Source organism: Cupressus sempervirens, chromosome 1 (assembly GCF_028749045.1).
Source record: "Cupressus sempervirens isolate cs-2001-9-10 chromosome 1, ASM2874904v1, whole genome shotgun sequence".
NCBI classification, from domain to species: Eukaryota; Viridiplantae; Streptophyta; class Pinopsida; order Cupressales; family Cupressaceae; genus Cupressus; species Cupressus sempervirens.
Window position 1 is genome coordinate 724,196,872 of NC_143118.1, and position 23,833 is coordinate 724,220,704.

Below are 23,833 nucleotides of genomic sequence, written 5' to 3' on the forward strand. Positions count from 1 at the left end.
TTATGCAGTGATTCCTTACTCGTGGTTTGTCAGACGGTCATCAAATGTTTATTGTCAGACAATCATCAACTGTTTATGGACATACAATCAACCATATTTGTGCAGTAATTTTATCCTAAACTGTGTCCATTTGCCTTCAACAAATTCTTTAAACTTTTCCAACAAGGATATGAAATTGCTCTCTTCTGCTTATAGTTACCAACATTGTAGTCAACCCCAAATTTTGCTACAGATGTTAAATATTTACGAGAAAAAAGTCTTATGCCAAAGTTCACCGATATATAAAGAGGGTTGGGTCATCCATCTGCTTCACTCAAATGCTTCATATGCCATGCTTCAAATGCTTCATATTTCTGTTCACCCATCTCTCATGCAGAATCATCTGGATTTCTTGCTTACAAACAGAGTGCTTTTGTACTACTCTTCACTATCTTAAGACATTATGGGGTTCAAGTACTAGTACAGATATGAGGTTAACCATTAAAATTAGTATACATATACATAAATGATCAAATATAGTTACTCCTCATTCACATACCCCAGTTACTGATATATGTAGATATCATCTAGTTCTACTATAAGGCATATTAAACATAACCATGTATGTGGTCACCAAAAATTGTGGATACAGAATAGGGACAGTCCTCATTCACACAGAAAGTGCCTGGTAAGCAAGGTTCACAACCATGGAGATGGATTCAATTGAGTACAATGCATTCAAATAGTCTCTGTAAGCAGCTTGCAAACTTCTTAAAAAATGCAGTCTTAAGTAAATATTAAGTTTTATGGTAGACTAGAGTAAATCGATTATTCTAGATACACAATCTGTATTATCAATGGAATGGCATCAAGTTCACAAATTAGAGTAAACCAATGAATACATGTAATAACCCTTACAGTAGTCAATGGAGTGGCATCACGTTTCGCAAATTTGGTCAACCAATGAATACAGACAGCGAAATTCAAAATTGTCAACAAAAAGGTCTTCTCCCTGATTGATGTTGAAAACCTGTTCGTAACATCAAGTTTGTAATTGAAGTGTGTCCATTGAAACAACTCCTGATCCAATCTTCCAAAACTGTCGGCAAAATTTTGACCATATAATCACTTCTGGTTGTAAAATCAAATTCCCAGCACCTGTGATCTTACCACGTAAATGAAAACAAGGTAGTATGGTTTTGATCCAGGTCCATGATAAATTTACTGTGCACGATAGCCAAAAAGTTCCGTGAAATACTCAAGATATACCACAATGGTAGAGCAAGGCAAGCTTAGTTGAAACTTCTGGCCACAAAACAATTGCATTTAGAAGAAGTTCAGACCATTTATTCTCTTTCAAGTTTCATGTCTCTTCCTGCTTCATGTTTGTGTCAGCAATATGCTTGTATCCTTCAATAGACGAGAGCATACTTTCAACCTTTCCAGCTCGTATTACCACTTCCCATCCTGGACCCTTGAGAGGAAGTTTGTTCGAGTAAGTGCCAGCATCTGTAGATGAACCCAAAACCATGTCACTACGGTCCAAAAGCTGTAATAGATTCGATTCACTAATCTCCTGACTCTGAACAAGCTCTTCTTCTTCGTCCCTTTCTTGATTCAGTAAAGCAAGGAGGTCAGATTCCTGTGCCAAATTCAGACAAGCACTCCATTAACCACTATTTCATGTTGACTACTGGATCATTCTAGAGTGATTGTCAATTCTCCTGTAATATTATAGCTCTACTGAATCTCAAAATTCAAAATGTTCAGGCAACCCTGTTTATGTAAACAGTAACATTAAATTCTAGTTGTAAAACCAAGCTAGCAATATCTAGATACATACCTTAAAGAAACTGTGAATAGTCCGGTCCTGGCAAAACCGACCTTTCTCAATCACAGCATGCTCCAACTTCAACTTGCCAGAAGCAACTTTAAGCATCCGACACTATTTTTAATCAACCACACAAACATCAGTGACTTGAGCTGTTGGCAGGAATGTTTCAAGTCCCAACTGAACTACACATCATTATCTGACACTATTTTTCACCAACCACAAACATCAGTGACCATCACCTATTTGCAGGATTGTTTCAGAGCCCAGTAAAAAGAAGACATTACCTCAGCAGAGTGAGCTGTACAAAGCCTATAAACATGCACAGGTTTCGTTTGCCCAATCCTATGACATCGATCCATTGCTTGCAAATCCATTTGTGGATTCTGCAAAGATGTCAAATACCAATTAAAACTTCATATCCAAAATGGCATAAAACATAACACAGAAAATTCAAATACCCAAACAAGTGCATATAAATATTATCATTCTGCAATTACATTTTCTTACCCAGTCACTGTCATAAATAATACAAGTGTCTGCTGAGGCAAGATTTATTCCGAGCCCACCGGCTCGGGTGCTTAGCAAAAAAATGTGAAGATTACTTCCTGGATTATTGAATTCGTTGATCTGAATTATCAAATTAAAACACCATTACATTCAACTGCCATATAAAGCTTGTAAGTGAAGTCACAATTAGCATTTTAACCAGAATGATGTCAAGTAGTGAGAAGTACTCAGTAAATGAAATTCTTTGAAAAATCAAGATGCTTCATTCAAAAAGTGACTAGCTTTTCTATCAAATGATCATAGGTTGTAGTTTCACTTGATGTGTACAATTAAAATAAAGTCCACCAGTTGGAGAATAACCTGTCTTTGCCTATCAGCTAATTTAACTCCTCCATCAATCCGACACATTTCATGGCCCATTTCACTTAAACAGTACTCCAGCAGGTCTAGAACTCTAGTCCATTGAGAAAATACAAGAACCTGTCCACATATTCAAAATCAGTATAACAGCACATAATTTAATTTCGATACGAACATTGATGACCAAAATACAAGAACCTGTCCTTACCTTGTGTCCTCTGGCTTTCAAATGTTTTAGAAGCCTGTCTAGAAGCTGAAATTTGCCACATTGTTCCATCAATTCATTTACTGGAGGATAGTCAACTGAAAGAGAAGAAAGTCCAATTAGGTTTTATAATTTTTATCTCAAAAAACTTTGAACAGAAGTTTTTTTCATTCAATCGTGATAAAAGCATACAAGAAATCTCAAATTGTGACTGCAGTAGATCAGGATGATTGAAATTCTTGCGCATTTGAATCATTAAATTGTCCAAAGTGGCTTTATGAGCTCTTGTACCTGTAGAAAATATGACTAGTTATATTTTCTACTAAATGCACAGAAAACCTTAATTAATTCATCCAAAAAGTCCTTCCAAACACACCATAATAAGAACTAAGAATCTTTACTGGGCTAAGTGTTGTGTGCCTGTATGAACATATTAACCATATGAGTAATTATAGGTGTAAATCCACGAGTTGTTCCCACCGTTTACTGACTTATCATGTAGATATGGAATCAGAGTCTTCTTTATTAGATGATCCTGGATTTCTTTCTGTGTTTTAGTCATTCGTGCATATAATATTATTTCCTTTTTCAGAGGAAGATCTTTCTCCACATCTTCTTTCAGCCTTCTCAAAAGAAAGGGTCTGAGAATTGCATGAAGCTTTGAGATTACCTAGAAACCAGTTGCAACATTTAATATAACAGCACTGAATTATATTTAACAAACAGGCAACATTATCATTTCAGCGGATAGAGATAAAAGGAGTACACACTTGGACCCTTCTTTTCTCATCAATTTCTTCCTGTGCTGTTCCATTTATATTCGATCCAGATAGATTAAACCTGGAAACAAAAGCAAAAAGTTAACATGCCATCCAGCAGTGCAATGTATAAGCAGAAGGTATATTTTCTTTACAGACATGTCGTATATCCTCCATCGTGATCACCGAAGCAAACCCAACAACAATAAATTCTATAGGATGTGAAAAGTATTTTTCATCGTAAAACATGAACCATACTCTATGAAAGTGACATATCCAGCTAAAAGGCAAGTATATCTTTTCACATAAACCGCATTAATATATCGCAAAAGAGATTGTTATTCCTTTTGCCATGAGATGGTTACAATTGCAAAGTAAAATTTGATTTTTATGACAAGATCAGCACCTCAATGGCAAGATTGGACATATTCTGGAAACAATATGGCATAGCATGCAATGCAGTAATACATATGTGAACAGTAGAGGCATGTCATAGATCCTTCATCATGGCAACCAAAACAACTCACAACAATATACTCTTGATGATGGGGACGGACAGTTGACAATAAAAAGTGAGCTCTATTCTATGAAAATAACACGCCCAGTTAAAAAAGGAGTGAAGATCTATTCTCACTTAAAGTGACAAGTTTAGATAGCCAATAAGATTGTTATCCTTCTCGCCACAACATGGTAAGACTTTAAAATTGATCTGTACGATGATGATCATATCAATGAAGCAAGACTGGAGATATTTTGAAAGCCAGCAAATAAATGAGCCACTAAATCATTATATCAATAAATAGAATCAAAATCCCTGATACTCTTGTTGCTTTTAATTCATTACTCAAGTCATCATATCAATAAAGCTTCACCAATTTATTATAGGCTTCTCTTAGTTACACAATGTGTCATTAGAAGCTAATAAGGGAAAAAATGGTTATGTTTTCATGAAAACATTCACCTATAATCACTTTTGTAAGCAAAATATTTCCTACTACAAGGTCATTCATTCATTTGAGAGAAATATTGGTACTTAAATGCATAGGGCAGTACTCTTGATCAAAAATATAATTGAACAAAAGCCTTAGCAACAAGAACCCAAATAACAAAAACATTTTTTTTGGTCGGTAATGGCTTTTGACAAAAGCTTTGAACTAGCGGGGTCACAATGGGGAACCTCATCCCTATGGTGGCATCCAGTAGATTAGATCACCGATACATAGTCAATATCCAATGGGTATTTAGTCATCCATCATAATATTAAGCAAAAATAACATAAACATTGATTTGAATCAACATAATATGTAAGTTTGTTCGTATATCTGCATATAAGCAATCATATGCTAATATTATATCTATGAAATGCATACAGAATTGAAGTTAAGAATAGTCCTCAAAGTACTTATTATGCTATCTATATATATTGTTACACTCATACCAAGGAATCACTGGTTATTATAATATGTTCTTATTAATGCCTTTTCTCTTCTTAGAATATGTTCTTATGGATGGCACCTTCATCTCTTCTAAATGTCTTTCAATATTGTTGGAGAGTTGTGTTTCTTAGGTAGTTACTTTGTGAGTTTTTCACACCATCACCCCATTGTAAATGGTGACCCCCTTCTTTTGTTTTGGGCCTTGGCAATACAAATCTTGGACCTTAAAAGTTTGAGTGGTTAAGTGATTGAATTGTTTAGGTTATAAGAGCAAATAGGAGTATCAAGATCAAAGTTTTACCATGACAAAATTAAAGTTTGAGGTAAAATTCCTAACTGCATAAATAATTTGGTTAGTCAAAAGTCCATTCATAGCGGTTTCAAAATCCCTATAAAAATTAATTTTCCATACTTAAAATATGAAAAAACCCTTATGAAAATCAAATTTTCCTTGTGAAAATGCACTTTACCCTTACGGAAATAGAATTTCTTGTTATAGTTTAGCATACAAATAAAGATAAACAGCATTAAACAAAAGTAGAGTAACCTAGGCACTAAATACTCAAGACATTTATCTTGAGAAAACCCTTCAACTAAAAACACCAACCACAACAGAAAAAACTCTTTTACTAATGATAAAAATGTTCAAGTACAATGCTTTCCACTTGATGTCGTCTATCGTTATACTAAGCAATCACACATATAAATTGAGATGAGAGACTCTTCATAACATACCCGAAAGTCTCTTCAATTTCCAAATACAAGACTCTTCATGTTCCAAACACATTACTCTTCACATGACACGTCTCTCCAAATAATATATATTATCTCAAATATTACCAATATATTCTCCAGCTATTGATACAGTATTATCTCTATTTTAACATATGGAAAAATCAGAGATAAAGAGCTCTATCTCAACTATAATCTTCAACACTCCCTCTTAACAAGAGAGAGATCTTTAGTATAGCAAGCACATATAGTTGCAACCAAAGGTGTCAATGTTATCTTCATCACATAAAAGACGTGTTATCTCATCATAACATAATTCACCATAGTAGAATAAAATTAGCATCATGGAGTCACACACGACTTCCACCATCTCTACTCACAAAGGGTAGTCCACCATAACTACTTGCAAAGGGTGGAATGAGGGCTTTCACCTCAAACTTCTTCCAAAGAAGAATGCATTTTCACCATGTGTGCTCACAGAGGGTGGTCCACCATACCTACTCGCAAAGGTGCAACGAGGGCTTTTACCTCAAATTCGAATCCAATCTCTCTTAAGTGGCAATGGGGTGTATTACATTTATTTGAAAATGGGACCAAAAGGATTGTTTGGAGTATGAAGACTATGAAAGAAGAAGCAATTTGAAGTGAGGAAAACTTTGAGCTAGTCATGGAAACCTTAAGACTGATTAAGTGGGCCTTGATTTAAGTTACTAGGGGCCAATATATGAAAAAATATGAGCCTTAAGAATGGGCCCCTAACTTCCAACATGTAGGCTCGAGTCCTAAATCACACTCTACATCCAATGAAGATAAGGCCCATGATAAAACATATGGACCTATAACCAATGTTAAAGCCCAAATCTCGACGTATAGACCCTAAATCAAGCCTTGATCCAAATGTGTGGCCTACTAAATCAAGGTGTGGCCCCATAAGTCTCAAATCTATAGATTGAAACTCAATATGACCAGCCCAAAATCAATGGCCTATGACTCTAAACCCAAATGCTAGGGCTTAGTTTCTAACATGTGGGCTTGAGTTTGGTGAAATAGGCCTTAAGCATAAAAGGTAAGGTTCTCAATGTTCAACACGTGGCTTCATTTCCAACCCATGGCCCTAGATCTACCCTCATCACAAAGCGTGTGGGCCTAAATTAAATAACTATGGCCTTAATTTCAATGCACATAACTAAATTTAGTGAGAAAACAACCTAAAATCTCTAACATGTGTCCTTAAATTGTGAATGTGTCCCTCAATTCTAACGTATGGGCCTTAATCTCAAGCATGTGGCCACAAATTTGCGCATATATGCAACAGGGCAAGTCTAATAGCTAAGCATTGGACTCAAAGCTCAAGGCCTAGTACTAAATTTTTAATGAAATCTTTAATTTGAAGCATATAAACTCTTTGTCCAACTATCAAGGTTGAAGTCCTACGAGGTTTGGCCCTAAAGCAAATGTATGGCTTGAGATCAATGAAATTAGCCTTAAGCCTTAAATGTGGGGTTCTCAATGTGTAATGTATGGCTTCATTTCCAACCCATGTTCCCATCACAAAGCATGTGAACCTAAATTATATAACTATGGCATTAATTTCAATACGCAGACCTAAACTTAGTTCAAACATATGGCCCATTCATTTTAATGATAAGGCCCAAATCTGGGATGTGTGGCCTCATCTCCCAGCTTGCAGCCCTATATTCAAACTTGTGGCCTTGATTTCCAGCATGTGGGCCTAAATCGGGCCTCAAGTCAAACATCAGCTCCTCAAATTGGAACATATGGCCCCATAAGTCCAACAAGCCTGGCCTTTAATCCTAGCATACAATCTTAAATCAGGACTTAAATCTAAAAAGGTCTGGCCCTATAACTGAAACATAGTCCAATTCCAGCAATAAGGTCTTAAAACCTAAACATGAGGGCCTAAGTTTCACATGTATGAGCCTGAATACAATAAGGACTAAATCAGGCCTATAATGCCAAACACAACCATTAGGTCCTAAATCAGGCCCTAATTGATGGTGAGTGGGCATAAATTCAATACAACACCCTGATTTCAATAAAAGGCTTTATAAACTTAAATGCAAAAGCCTTCAATCTGATCCAGTAGCCTCAAATTTAATCATGAGGCCCAAATGTAATGAAGTACTACATCAGCCTATAACCAGGCGGGAAATTCAATCCTAGGTAACAAGACTTATATTGAAAATTTGAAATTACAGGCATTAAATTGAATGAGAGAGTCGTGAATTAAATGCAAAAGCATCAATTCGTTAACGAGGCCATTAACGCGTTAGAATTCATTTTTTATAGCCTAAAGGGAAAAACGATTCAAGGAGGCAAAGCTATATGAGCTTGGGCATTTTTCAAACATCCAAGCTTGAAGAAAAAATCCCTTCAAAAGTTTGTTTGCCAGTATATCAAGAGCAGTCTAATCCATCAAAATGGCAGATTGAAGAGTTTTTCCACCAGTTTGGTAGAAGGTAGAAGGAATAAGTATAGAAGCTGATGAAAAGGTAGTCCTCTTCAAATTTCAAGGAAAATTTATCTTAAAAGGGACTGATTATAGTGGTTACCAGTGATTAACCTTTCTGATTTCAGTCACTTTAAACCATTTTAGGACTTGAAATCAGATCAGATCCCTCTAGTGATCCATGATACATCCTTAGGCTACACTGTTTCAGTTACAGGTCAGTCATTTGAACCAATTTTCAGAGTCTCACAACCTCATATCAGTTAATAATTTGCAGGTCACAATCATCTATCATCCCATTGCAGCAACATAAAATTATTGTGGGAGCGATCATATAACATCTCATGCTATAAACAATGTGGCAGGTTGTGTAACATGGCTGGAGATGGAGATGGTGAAAATCCCATGACCAAAGGGACTAAAAACAGGACAAGTGCAAGCATAACATGGAGACTTAAGGTCACGATACATCCTTAGGCAACGGTGTCAATAATTTGCAAGTCACAGTCATCTATATTCTCATTGCAGTGAGGTAAAATCATTGTAGAATGCTCATATAATATCTCATGCCACAATCTCACAAATTTTGGATGAGCTTGCAGAGGCTTCCCTGTAATTAGCAGCCTAAAACCGCTGTCATTTGGAGTCTGGCCCAATTGTTGTTGATGCATTTACAGTCTGATAATAAGTGCCATCTGGTTTATAATCCAACTTTTAGAGTTTGTCTTTCAGCATCATGGGAAATTATTAAATTAGGAACTAGGATTTGATCCTATCTCCAACTATGCTACGAGTTTGATGAGAGGGAGTAAGTTAGCCAAATTCTAATTAACGTTATATGTAGCAGGTTGTGTACCATGGCTGACAATGGAGATGCCACAATCTCACAAATTTTGGACAAGCTTGCAAAGGCTTCCCTGTAATTAACAGCCTAAAATCACTGTCATTTGGAGTCTGGCCCAATTGTTGTTGATGCATTTACAGTCTGATAATAAGGAGCATCTGGTTTATAATCCACCTTTTAGACTTTACTCTTTCAGCATCATGGGAACTTATTAAGTTAGGAACTAGGATTTGATCCTATCTCCAACTATGCTACGAGTTTGATGAGAGAGAGTAAGTTAGCCAAAATCTGATTAACGTTATATGTAGCAGGTTGTGTACCATGGCTGGCGATGGAGATGATAAAATTCCCAGGTCTAAAGAGAATACAAATTATAGCACGTGAAGACTTATGTTCAAGCTGGTGGCATTTAAGATGGATTCAAAGTGCAAAGAACAAGGAAAATGAACAAGTCAGCATTGATGAGGCATGGTAATGATGTAATGTCCCCTCCACTAGAGTTAGCAAAACCTGCAAAAACAATAGTTAGAATCTTAATAATAACAAATCTTATTATACTTTCGTACCCTCTAGCCTAAACCCAAACTTTAAAAACGTCTTTAGATCGAGTTTGCTCAACCTTAGTTATTCAACCGTCTTTTCTAGAGTGCACCTTTTAAGGTTCACATATGCATATGTTGACACCATTATAATGCTCTTTCCATTATACTTCCTCAAGCATGTTGGTCAGATGGAGATAATTCTCACATACCAAACATTATAAAGGTTGTATCGATTAAGTAGTGTTTGGCCAAATAGGCGTTAAACCCATCTCTAATACCAACACTTTCTATCCATCTTTGTTGTGTCAGCCAAACAGGTAGTTATACCCATCTTTGATACTGACACTAAGAGTTTGCCATTTACTTCATTGTATCAGCCAAATAGAACGTAAACCTATTTTTTATACTGATACACAAAGTTATCTCCCTTATATTCATTAATCCTTTCACATATCAATCCCACTTATGCCCCTTTAATAAATAAGTAAAAACATTATTGAATTTACATATTAAACAAGTTATCTCTACTTTATGATTCTCTTAATCAAATAAATGAAAATATTATTTAAATTACATGAGTCCCTCCCATATATATTGTATTGTGTTTAATATATCCATTGGCAACCATGCGATTCCATGCCAATAAATAAGTAACAAGTTCTTTACCTCTATACTCTGTGACCGGTTTATGATATGCTCAGCGACCGTGTTGGCTAGGCAATTGGGCACTTGTTTGCTATGATTGATGTCTTTTTTTACAATTGTGTCCTTATTGGTGGCATCGCGGGTCTTCCTTACACGCAAGCAAGTTAGGGTGGTCCGCTAGTACTTCCCCATCACGTCTTCCGACTTTAGCTTTGGTGAGTTGATGATGTGATTGCTACAAAGGCTGTGATTTCCAATGTTATGAATGTAGAGGGAACAAATACCAACTCCCTTTGATGGATTTCCACCCACATGTGGTGGCCTTATATATGTGCTTTCTCTCTTTCTTAGTGACGTGACCCATGGCCACATTGCCTATCATGGGTGACATTATGTATTTTCTATTTATTTATGTCGATTATGAGCTTATTCACATTATTTCCTTTTGTTATTTTAAACAATGATGTTAGCATTGAACATAGCTATTAAATAATGGCAATCTTTAAATCATTATTTAAGTCAACTTGTTTATTATTACTTATAATTAATAACTGTTATTACCAAATAAGTTAAATGATAAATAATTATCAATATATGCTATTGTTGATACAATAAATAATGATAATTTGTACATTCTATAATACCTTTTAATTTAATTGAGTTCCATTGCAAAAGATGAGTTTTACTGCATCTTTCTAGTTCAAGAGTATGCTCAAAACCCCTTTTAGAAGGTGATCTGATTAAAATATTGCTGAAAACTACATATGCTTGACTAAGATTGTATATCAATATGCATAGTCTTCCCTCCTTTAGGTGAAGATCTATCAAGGATCATGCATTGTACCATTCATTCTACCTGCCCCCACCTAAATGCTCTCTCCATCCAGCCCTTGGAGATCCATTCAAATGGACTTCGTAGAATCACTTCCTTGCCATTGTCTTGAAACATAGTTCCATCAAATGAAAACCTTGATGATACATACCTAAAGAATATAGCCATTGAATGCTCTAAACTACATTCATTTTGCCCATATTTATTACATACAAATCTACTATTTGGTTTCTCCCAAAGGTAATGCTTAGTTGTTGGATTATTTGTGTGCGAGAGGGGTAGGTAACTACCTTGAAACCCTCAAAGTTTGCAACCCTTAGTTTCATCCTCACTACTAGACCTTCATCAATGAAATTGTGTAGCACCACTATCAATTAAGACTGACACCCTTTGGCCGTGTAAAACACCAATAATTCTAAAAGGATTATTACTTATGTGCCCCTAAAAGTGTGGCCATTGTACCTCTTCCAAACACTCCTTAATCTTGTTTCTTCTTCTTCCTTCAATTCCATCCATCATTGCTTGTATTTGTCACACTTTTCCCTACTTGGAAAATCAACGACTTGCCTTTCATGATTCTCTACAATTAATTAACATATTTTTTAAGGCTCACTCTTAGAATCTTCCACCATGCTAGATTGAGAAGGTATTGTAAATTGTCCTTGTCAAGGGTTGCTTAGGTAACCCTAATGGCGTACTCTTGCAACATCGATGACATCCCTTCCATGGCTCTTTACAATTAAATTGTAGATTATTCTTGAAGCTCGCTCTTAGATTCTTCCACCTTGTTGGATTGAAAAAGTAATGCTTTCAATTGAGAATTGTCCTTGTCAAAGGAATGTGGGCTTATGTGACCCTGATGCCATAATCTTAGGATAGGTGTTGTTCCAAATTTAAAGCCTTTTCATCATCTTGTTTCCTCTTCTTCCTTCAATTCCATCCATCATTGCTTTTATTTGTCACGCTTTTCTCTGCTTGGAAAATCAATGACCTGCCTTTCATAGTTCTCTACAATTAAATAATCGATTTTTTTTAGGCTCACTCTTAGAATCTTCCACCATGCTGGATTGAGAAGGTATTGCTTTCATTGCAAATTGTCCTTGTCAATGGGTTGCTTAGGTAACCCTAATGACGTACTCTTACAACAGCGATGACCTCCCTTCCATGGTTCTTTACAATTAAATTGTAGATTATTCTTGAAGCTCGCTCTTAGATTCTTCCACCTTGTTGGATTGAGAAGGTAACGCTTTCGATTGAGAATTGTCCTTGTCAAAGGACTAAGCACTTATGTGACCCTGATGGCATAATTTGAGGATAGGTGTTGTTCCAAATTTAAAGCCCTTTCATCATCTTGTAGAGATGGTAAGGATCAATTTTTTAATATGCTTTATGTGCATTCATCAAGGTCATTTGCTACCATGTTGGGTTCCTATTCTCATGATTGATCCTCTCTATGTTAGAAAGTACATTGCTCTTCTTAATGGAGTCCCATTGTTATACTCAAATGGTTCACATTAACATCTCTTGCCTTGCCTTGAGTAAACCTAAGAGCATTGATTGTATGAATCATGTTTTGAAGTTTTTGGAGAACCAATTGTGCTGCTTTTTCTTGTCACTCCATATAAGCTTCAACTCATTTTCTCATTTAGCTCACAATGGCCCATTTTATTACCTTTAATTGACTTGCTACTTGCCTCTGGTTTTCTCCTTTCTCTTTCCAAGGCTGGTTTAGTTGTTTGACTCAATTGCATATATTACCTTTTTAGATTCTTGTACTAGCAAGATCAATGCTTAGATACCAAACATAATATCCTTTTTGGTATATTCCTATATTTTGCCTTTAAACGATAAGGCTCATTCAATAATAATATTCAAATTAATTCATCATAGCACAATTCTCAAAATCAGTCATATCGTGAACTAGTCAAAAATACTTATAAATCTATTACTAGAGGCTTTCATCCCTAACTCACAATAGCAATAACTATTACAATAATAGATAATAGTCAATTATTAGTTAATGGTTCTCTATTGTAAATATCTAGTTAGCTTTAGTTTGCTTTCGCTTTTTTAGCTTTCTCTATTAGAATAGAATGTTTCTATTCTTTACGATTGCTTCCTAAGGAAACATTGTTTTATTCTTTTATATATATTGAACTTTCGGTCCCTGTAAATAACAAGCAAGTATTTTTCAATTACTTCATAATATGGTATCAGAGCCAATACTTCAAACTTTTGAAATAATTACAAAGTTTTTTTATTTCAAAAAAAAAAAAGGCTAGGGTTTCTATTTGAATTTTGGAGAATCGTCATAAACAAATGTTCGAATTTGTCTAAATTTTTGCATGATCTCTAGTTAATGAATGCAAACAAGCTTGCATCTCGTGTGATTTTGCATTTTTTTAGAGCAATCGGCCCTCCAAAAATGGCAATTTTTGCAAACTCGTGTTTTTGTTTACTATTCCCATTTTCGTTTGCTGAGGAACTCAGCACTGCTACAAACTTGTCTATTGCTCCCATCTGTGAGAGGCTCGACGCTACTACGAACTGCAAACATGTGTTTTGCATCCTATTTTTTTGCAAAAAACGGGCCATTTTTCTGCAAAGTCTTTTGCCTTCAAGTCTTCCTCCTCACGCTTGCTACGCCATTTCTTTGGTGTTTGTTCAACAATATTCAACCCTGTTCGTCAATCCTTGAAGCAAAATCGACTGTTTTATCACAAACTCATGTTTTTGTTTATTCCCTTGTTTTCATTTGCTAAGGAACTCAACGCCACTAAAAACCTATTTATTGCTCCCATTTGTGAGGGGCTCGACACTGCTACAAACCGCAAACATCTGTGTTTTGCATCTTGTTTTTTCTAGAAACGAGTTTTTGCCTTCAAGTCTTCCTCATCACGCCTGCTACGCCATTTCTTTGGTGTTTGTTTAGCAGTATTCAACCCTATTTGTCCATCCTTGGAGTAAACCTGATTGTTTTATCAAAAAACCTCAATATTAATGGAATTTTTGACCATTCATGGTTGCCGACTGTATCTTTTTCAAAACCCTAATTTCTTAGCTTGCAAAGATATTTTGATTTCAAATTCTTGGTGGGTTTTTCAAGAGCTCAACTAGGCTGTCATTAGATTTTTTTCAATGCCTTGACTTTCGAGCCAGTGGATCTAGAAAACGGCACCATTTTCTTTTTGGGTTTTTTGAGCTCTCTTTTGGGTCACTCTCTGATTTTTTTGGTTCTTATGTTTTTTGCCTCGAAGAACGTGCCTTGACAGATTTTTCACAATTTTTCATTGAAAATCATGCCATGACATCTTTGACAAACATTCTACTTGAGCACAACTCCAAATTCAATGGTCAAAATTAGGCCACTTGGAAGTAGCAAATTATCACAATTTTTGAATATTGAAACACCGATCAACTTGTTCTAGGTGTTACAAATCATCTTACTGCTCCTAGTTCTGATCAAGATGCATGGGATCTAAATAATCGAGTGGCGATGATGCTTTTCAAATTATCCGTAGTTGATGATCTGCTTTCCCAGATTCCATCCAACAAGACAACTGCCAAGATTTGGACACATCTCAAAGGTCTTCATGAGACTTCTAATAAAAGCAGAGCCTTCTTTTTGAAAAAAACTCTATTTTCTATAGTCATGGATGAGCGCACCTCGCTCCAGGCACACCTGAATCAAATACAAGAAATCTGTGATTAGTTACTTGCCATCAGTCGCAAGATGTAGTAAGAGGATATTGTGGTTATCACTCTTCAGAGTTTACCAAAGTCTTGTGAGCATTTTATCAAGACTCTCAACATCACATCTTCTGTTGATTTGAAGTTAACAAAGCTCTGCACACTATTGCTTCAATAAGATCGATGGAAACAACAATTCAATAGCAACTTCAATTCCACCTCCACAAAGCAAGCCTTTGCTGCGAAATCCTTTCAAAAGGATAAAGGCAAGTTTCAACAACCATCTCAACAAAAGTCTTCTTCTCCAACATCAGATGGTTGCCGAAAGAACAACATTCAATGCAACTGCTGCACAACTTTGGACACATGAAGGTTGAATGTCAAAAATGCTTAGCTGCACAATCTAAGCAATCAGGTTCATAGTCAAAGCGAATAGTGTAGCGCACACTGCACAAACGGAGTTTTCCTTTTACAACTTCATGGAATTAGTCTACCTAGTACATTGATTCAAGTGCCTCTCATCATTTCACTCACCGCAGAGACTGGTTTGCTGACTACCAGCCTTATTCAAACTTTGTTGTTTTTGGTGGCAAAGAAGAGTACATAGTTGTCGATAAAGACAACATTCAAATTCAGTCTGCTGGGAGGAACCTCATATTCCTCAATGTGTACTTCGTTCGAGGGATGGAACGAAATCTACTCTCAATCAGTCAATTATTGCAACATTCTCTACACTTGGATGTCACCTTCAATTCACATCAATGCACCATCACTAATCAAGCGACTAAGTCTAATGTTGCAGTGGGTCTTGAGGATCATGGTCTTTTTAAACTTACTGATTTTGGTGATTCTCGGGACTTAGCTATGGCTACTCGACAGTCTTTTGTCAGCACACTTTGGCATCAGTGATATGGGCACTTAAATGTGCATTATCTCTCACAACTTGCTCAGGATGGGCTTGTTCTTGGATTGCCAGAGATTTAAACTCAACAACTTGGAGTTTGTGATGCATGCCAAGATGGGAAGCAACATCGCCCACCTTTCACCAGTGGCAATTCATGGCAAGCTTCTCACATACTTCAGCTTGTTCATATCGATATCTGCAGCCCTATGGCCACTCTTTTTGTTCTTGTATCCAGATATTTTTTGTTGTTTGTTAATGATTTCAGTAGAAAAATGTGGGTGTATTTCCTTAAAAAGAAAACAGATGCATTTCCTACATTTCAAAAGTTTAAACCTTAGGTTGAAAAAGAGTCTCGAAAATCTATTATTACTCTTAGATCAAACAATGGGGGGGATTTTGCTCTAATGTTTTCTCCAACTTACACAAGGCATCAAACACCAGTTAACCACACCCCATACACCACAACAGCACAATGTAGTTGAACATCAGAACAGGACAATCACCGAGATGGCTCAATCTATGCTCGAACACAAATATGTTCCGAAGAAGTTTTGGGCATAAGCAGTTTACACTGCAATTTATCTATTGAACCGATAACCCACAGTGCGGTCAAAGGTAAAACTCTGGAAGAGGCCTGGTCAGCTCACAAGCCCAACTTCTTGGATACACATGGCATCAAACACCAGTTAACCACACCCCACATGCCACAGCAGAATAGTGTAGTTGAACATCAGAATAGGACAATCACCAAGATGGCTCAATTCATGCTTGAACACAAACATGTTTTGAAGAAGTTTTGGGCAAAAGCAATTAACACTATAGTTTATCTGTTGAAGCGGTCACCCACAGTAGCGGTCAAAGCTAAACTCTGGAAGAGGCCTGGTCAAGTCGCAAGCCCATAATTAGTCACCTAAAGGTTTTTGGCTCCCTTGCTTTTGTTTGGATTCCCAATGCGTTGCGCACCAAGTTGGATGCCAAGTCGAAAACTCATGCTTGCTAGATACAACTATCTTCACAAAGCCTATCGCTTGATCAATGTCAAGACATCTCGTCCCATCTACAGTCGTAATGTAGTCTTTGATGAACGGTGAGGACCATTCATGTTTGTTTCTCCTATTTCTAATCCAACAGACCAGCCTATGAAGGCTCATGATTTGGGAGTTTGGCTTCTATTGGGTCCACTTGATGGAAGGGCTCCAGTAGCTCCTGCAACTCCAGTTATACCAGTGATACCTCTACAGACACCTCTGGTTTCTTTTGCAAAATTGCCTCAATTTGTAGATGCTTCACCTGAGTTTGATCCAAATTCTTCTGATGAGAAATTTGTTGATCACACATCTCCTAAATACTAATGTTCGTCATTCTCCTCTTTGACCTAAGTGGTGGGCTAAGACGTTGATCTTCATGATGATGAGCACATTGATGGGAGAATTGCTCGAAAAAAGAGCAAAACTACAAAGTTTGTTAACTTTGCTCTCATGGCCAACATTCATAGTGTGTTTGAACCTCAAACATACTCTAAGGCTAAAAGAATTCCAGAGTGGGAACAGGCCATGACATTTGAACACAAGAGCCTACTAAAGAACAACATCTGGGTCCTTTTTGATCTTCCACCAAGGAAGAAACCTATTGGCTGCAAATGGGTTTACAAAATCAAATACAAATCAAATAGTACAAATCAAATCAAATACAAAGCTCATTTAGTAGCGAAGGGCTTTTCTCAACATCAAGGCATTGATTATGAGGAGACCTTTGCTCCTACTGCAAACATGAGCACCATCAAATTTGTCCCAGCCATGGTAGCCCAATTTGGCTAGAAGGTCCATTAGATGGACGTCAAGAGTGCTTTCCTAAACAGTGATCTCCATGAAGAGGTTTGTGATCTCCATAAAGAGGTCTACATGATGCAACCTCTTGGTTTCAAGGTTGCTAGTAAAGACCATCAAGTTCTTAGATTGGTAAAAGCTCTCTATGGCTTGAAGCAGGCCCCTCGAGCATGGTACATAAGAATTGATAAGTACCTCTGTGATCAAAGCTTTAAGAAAAGCTCTTCAGACTCAAATCTGCACATCAAGACTACTAATAGTGACATCATCCTTCTGGTTATTTATGTGAATGATTTGATCATCACTGGTAGTTTGGAATCTTTGTTTCAAGTAATTAAACAAAATTCATGTCAATCTTTTGATATAACTGACCTTGGGCTCATGCATTATTGCCTAGGTGTTGAAGTTTGGCAACAATCTTCTAATATATTCATCTCTCAGTCCAAATATGTCACAGCTCTGTTAGACAAATTTTGTATGCAAGATTGCAAGCCTGCATCTACACCTATGGAGAAAGGTCTTAAGTTATTTGCAAAGTCTGATTTTGGTTTCGTTGATGATACTACATACAGGGAACTAGTAGGTAGCCTCATCTACCACTTTGTTACTAGCCCTAACATCAGCTTCACGGTCAACTATCACTCAGTCCAAATATGCCACAACCCTGTAAGACAAATTTTGTGTGCAAGATTGCAAGCCTGCATCTACACCTATGGAGAAATGTCTCAAGTTATACACTAAGTCTGATTCTCCTTCCATTGATGATACTACGTACAAGCAACTAGTAGGCAGCCTCAACTACCACTTTGTTACTAGGCCTGACATCACCTTCACAGTCAGCTATCACTCAATCCAAATATGCCACAGCCCTGTTAGACAAATTTTGTATGCAAGATTGCAAGCCTGCATCTACACCTATGGAGAAATGTCTCAATTTATCCACGAAGTCTGATTCTCCTTCCATTGATGATACTACGTACAAGCAACTAGTAGGCAGCCTCATCTACCTCTTTGCTACTAAGCATGACATCAGCTTCACAATCAGCTATATTTGATGCTTCGTGACAGCTCCTAAGGTTGATCATTGGATGGCAGCAAAGCGTGTGCTTTGTTATGTGAAGGGCACTTCCGATTATGGACTTTTGTACTCTCAAAGTTCTAATCCTACACTCAGTGGGTTCACATATTCAAATTGGGCAAGCTCTATTGATGATAAAAAGTCAACTTCTGGATATGTGTTCAGTTTGGGATCTGGTGCAATCACATGGACCAATAAGAAGCAACAGGCAATTTCTCTCTCCTCTACAAAGGTTGAATATAGAGGGACTGTTAAGGTAAGATGTGAAGTTGTTTGGCTTCGTCTAATGCTTGGAGAGATGCATATGTCACCAGCAAGACCGACTACTTCGTTTGTTGATAACGAAGGCATTATCAAGTTAGCACAAAATCCAATCTTCCATGAATGAACCAAGCGTGTGCATGTTCATTGCCATTACATATGACAACTGGTTGAAGACGTGAATATAGACTTGCAATATGCTCCTACTACAAATCAAACTGCAAACATTCTCACCAAGCCTCTTGATCCTGATAAGTTTGTCAAATTTAAAGGACAGCTTGGTGTTCTAGATAGATTAACCATTAAGGGAGGGTATTATGATAATAGATAATAGTCAATTATTAGTTAATGGTTATCTATTGTAAATATCTAATTAGCTTAATTTGCTTTCGCTTTTTTAGCTTTCTCGATTAGAATAGAATGTTTCTATTCTTTACCACTGTTTTCTAAGGAAATTTGTTTATTGTTTTGTATATATTGACCTTTCAGTCTCTATTAATAACAAGCAAGTATTTTACCAATTACTTCGTAATAATAAGGGGATTTGTCCTTAACTTGCCAAAGCGTGAAAGAGTTTTCAACTTTTTGCCCTTCCAACTCTTAACCCACCTTGGAGGATTTTCATCCCCCTTGACCAAAGTGACAAGAGTGATAAGAATTTTGTCCTCATCCTCTCATGAACTTGGAAGGGATATCATCCTTCTTGTTCCTCAAATTCAAAATTAACTACTTGATGTTATTGTTATATTATTTTCTGATTGTCTTTCATTATGATTGTTTCTCGATGGTTTGACAAGTCAATATTTGAATGATACTTGAATGATTGATGCTTGAATTGATTTTGGATTTGATGCCTTTCATCAAAATCATTGCCATCAATAGTTAACCACTACCTTGCTATGCATGTTTTAACTTTACTTACATGCTATTTGGGGATCACTACCAAGTAACATGCTTTAATTTAATCTCCAATAACCCCTTTGTGGAATCACTGTCATATTAATTTCCTCCAAAAGGTTAAAGGGAAGAAAATAATTCTGATATTTCCTTACGTGGTGGGGGCATGATACCCCATCCCTTCAAGATTACAGTCCATAGTTGGTGTTTTCTGTGATAAATAAATAGATAACTGAAACTGTGTATAAGTACTTATTTTATGAATTTATGTATTTTAATATACTGATTATTTTTTCTAAATTTGAATTGCCAAGTTTTTGCCCAGTCCAAATTTCATACTATTTAATAAATTATAGAGCTACTCTAAATTTCATTTTTCATTGAAAATTCTACCTTTTTATTGTCTGAAATTATGACCCTTCCGAGACTGCTTTTGACAAGACTTGCACACTTAACATTATATCAAATTCATCAAAATGCATGTATTAAAATATTCTGATTATTTTATTAATTTATGTATTTTAATGTACTGACTATTTTTCTTAAATCCTAAATCAAGGTTCATAATTTTGGATTGCCAAGTTTTTGCCCAGTCCAAATTTCAAACTATTTAATAAATTATAGAGCTACTCTAAATTTCATTTTTCATTGAAAAATCTACCTTTTTATTGTCTGAAATTATGACCCTTCCCAGACTGCTGTCGACAAGACTTACACACTTCGCATTATATCCAATTCATCAAAATGCATGTAGCATGTTGCTGCAAAGGTTCTGCAATAAGGGTGTTCCCCAACACACTTCGCATTATATCCAATTCATCAAAATGCATGTAGCATGTTGCTGCAAAGGTTCTGCAATAAGGGTGTTTCCCAACTAGATATAGTCACATTATTTCCAAGCACTTTTCTCTAACCTTCAAGAAAGGAATCTCAACTTAATTCTCATAAACTGTTGCATAAATTTGTAATCATGTGGAAGTTCAGATTGTGGTTTAGCAGCACCAGAAGAAAAAGATTTTACAAGGACACGCGTCTTCATTTGAGTATTCTTACAATAATTTATGGTATTCTTAGCAAAATAAGCATCAAGACAACTATAAGACCCAAGAATATTCACTAATAATGGCAACTTCTCGTAGAATAATATGACAATCATTTTGACCTAACTGCTCCCATTTTCCATTGTAACAATGATCTTGCAATTTGAGAGAAGCAACCATAAGATCTCATTTCTATCATTAGAGAACTTGTAATCATGCCAACTTCTATATATTCATTCTCCTAAGCTAAATCTTGCCATATAATAAAAGTTTGCATACATAAAACTGAAAATGCACAGAAGATCTACTTTAAAATATGAAGTGGTACAACTGCAAGAAATTTTATGAAAAGCAATATATCAAAAAATACCAAAGAGAAAGACAGATATTTGATACCATGATTCAAACTCATGAATGGATGTGAAAATTTGAGGCAAGATGAAATTTAACAAAGACCAAAGTTCTGCCATGTTATTCTGCAAAGGAGTTCCAGTCAAGAGAAGAGAATTTTTGGGTGACAATAACTTCAGTTCCCTCACCAATCTGCATTCATAATTCTTCAAACGATGACCCTGAAACGTAGAGGAACTTCCAGTCAGTTGCCCAGGCTAGAACACCAAAATAGGCAATGAAAAATTGTATAAATCCAAAGCAAGTAAAAACTGTACCTCATCAACCACTAGGTATGTCCACTTGTATTGAGTTAGAAACCTACGATCAAACATTACAACCTCATAAGATGTGATAACAACGGGAAATGTTGGTTCTGGGTCCACTGTTTTGGGCATATAGTCTCTCCTAAGCAAGGCACGATCTTTCTTTGATCCATGATAAAGAAGTACTTTCATGCTTGGAACAAATCTACAAATCAAAGCATTCATTTATAAAATGAGACTTGAGCTAAAATTCTGCTTGTATTACATGAAAAATTAACTGCAAACAGCTAGCTTCCAACCTATTGAATTCATTCACCCAATTTGAAAGTGTGGAAAGTGGGGCAACTACTAAAAAAGGTCCATGCAATCCCTCTCCCTTCAAATGTGCAAGCAGCGCTATAGCTTGAATTGTCTTCCCAAGGCCCATTTGATCAGCAAGAATTCCATTAAGTCCATTTTGCCATAGTGAAATCATCCACTTCACCCCTTTCATTTGGTAAGATTTTAGCCTTCCTCCAGTCATCAGAGGTACAAGTTCCATTTGCTCTTTCCACAGGCTCTCTTCATTCAGTAAAATATCAGAGCTCTCATCATGTCCATTTTTCTCACGATTTGTGAGCATGACCTTTACTGCCACTCTTGCTTTCTTCTGGGCCTGAATCATATAGACCACAAACAGATAATCAAGGCTCAGACCAAGCTGGCAGAAAATTCACATAATTTGAACATAGAGAACAAAAATTTATGTCCAAGATTTTCCAAAAAATGTTTACATAAGGAAGCACAGATTTGCATCATATATATCAATAAAAAGCATGCTTACTGTAGCCTCATTTCTACATTATTTATTTGCAATTTATTAGCTAGGGCATTTCTATATTGAATTTCAATTTTGTGGCTTATAAATAATTTAGATGGAATGGTCTAAAGAAAACCAGCTTTCTGCAACAGCCGGCCAACCACGGCAGTCTACATCTTTAAAGCCAAGAAAATATTTTCACAAATACAATCATACCTGCCTCCAGAGAAGATAAAATCAAACAAAGCTACAGAAGAATAGAAAAATAGTCAAACCAATCAAGGGAAGACATGAATCAAACAAAGGCACAGAAGCATAGGAAATAATCAAACCAATGAAGCCTATCAAGAGAAATAGGTCATCAGTCTAAGTATCTCAAATGTTAGGAGAAATTACGAAGAGCAAAGTATTAGCAAAAAGTGAGCATCCTTATCACTATAGTGACAACAGTTTGTTTAAGTTGATGGAACACAATAACAATGGAAAGTTACCACAGCAGCAGCTCTTTTTGATCTTCCTCTCTTCCTCCCTCGAGTTGATTCTGCATTTCCATTTGCTCTTGCACTCTGCATTAGCATATGAAATTCAGGATAGGACAAAGTCAAAAAATTCACAAACAGAAAACCTGAAAGACCTTCAGAACTTACCTCAGTAATGTCATCCATCTTCTCAAGTAGAAATTCTGAATACAATTGAGTCTGCGTAAGAAGACTGTCTAATTTTGTGAACATTGATTCATCAAGCTCTGAAGTTTCACCCTTGACTGGTATTTCAGTTTTAGCATCCTGTTGCGTCAAACGTGCTTGTTCAAGTTCTTTCTCCTCTTTGGCCATTTTCTCTGTGATGACTACTATGTGACCACTCTCCAAATTGAATTGCATCTCATCATCACTCCCTTTGATATGTACCTCATTTGGAACCATTTCTTGCTGTTTGTTAACACAATTGTATCAAAGTGTTTAATGTGCAGAATAAATATAAGACATCAACAAAAATGTTGAATATCATGAAATGCTCCTAATAACAGAAAAAAAATGACACACATATATGTATATGTGCATGTACATACATACATGCATGAATGCATACATATGTAACTGTCTTTTTATGTATACAGAAGTTTATATATTGACTCTGTGTGTATACATGCATAAATGCTTACATATGTAATTATCGTTTATATATACAGAAGTGTATATAATGGCTCTGTGTGCGTACATTTCATCCATTTTTGGCTGATTATTAATGCAATCACACCTCGGGCAACTTTAGTCTGGGGCTAGGTGGTAATAGAAGGTGCTCTCCTCCCAAGTGAAAGAACTTTCATGCTCAAATAACTGTTGAGTAGCAATGAAAAAAAATTGTTGCTTTTGTTGCTCTCTCTGTGAGCATAGAACACTTTTTTCATTCCTTGCTATTCAAAATTTATGTCGATGTCTTTATTTATTTTGACAATGACATATTTTCATATGATTGAATTAATAATCAGCAAAAATCAGCAACAAAAGATGTTTCATATATGTGGGGATATTGTGTGT

At 36.2% G+C, this 23,833-nt stretch overlaps 1 protein-coding gene across 2 annotated transcripts in view; it reads right to left on the bottom strand.

Annotated features, from left to right (window-relative positions):
- Positions 1-747: 747 nt before the first annotated feature.
- LOC149579987 (chromatin remodeling protein DDM1-like) overlaps positions 748-23,833 on the bottom strand; it is a 28,870-nt gene continuing 5,784 nt past the window's right edge. For both annotated transcript variants that reach the window (XM_089788295.1, XM_089788302.1), the window contains exons 4-17: positions 22,943-23,224; positions 22,787-22,861; positions 21,796-22,151; positions 21,509-21,701; positions 21,237-21,412; positions 3,656-3,725; positions 3,366-3,555; positions 3,078-3,176; positions 2,889-2,983; positions 2,681-2,800; positions 2,321-2,440; positions 2,098-2,196; positions 1,823-1,924; positions 748-1,621 (exon numbers count right to left, since the gene is read on the bottom strand). In XM_089788295.1, the coding sequence (XP_089644421.1) occupies positions 1,343-1,621; positions 1,823-1,924; positions 2,098-2,196; positions 2,321-2,440; positions 2,681-2,800; positions 2,889-2,983; positions 3,078-3,176; positions 3,366-3,555; positions 3,656-3,725; positions 21,237-21,412; positions 21,509-21,701; positions 21,796-22,151; positions 22,787-22,861; positions 22,943-23,224 (2,256 nt within the window). In that variant the 3' untranslated portion in view covers positions 748-1,342. The remainder of the gene's footprint in view (positions 1,622-1,822; positions 1,925-2,097; positions 2,197-2,320; positions 2,441-2,680; positions 2,801-2,888; positions 2,984-3,077; positions 3,177-3,365; positions 3,556-3,655; positions 3,726-21,236; positions 21,413-21,508; positions 21,702-21,795; positions 22,152-22,786; positions 22,862-22,942; positions 23,225-23,833) is intronic.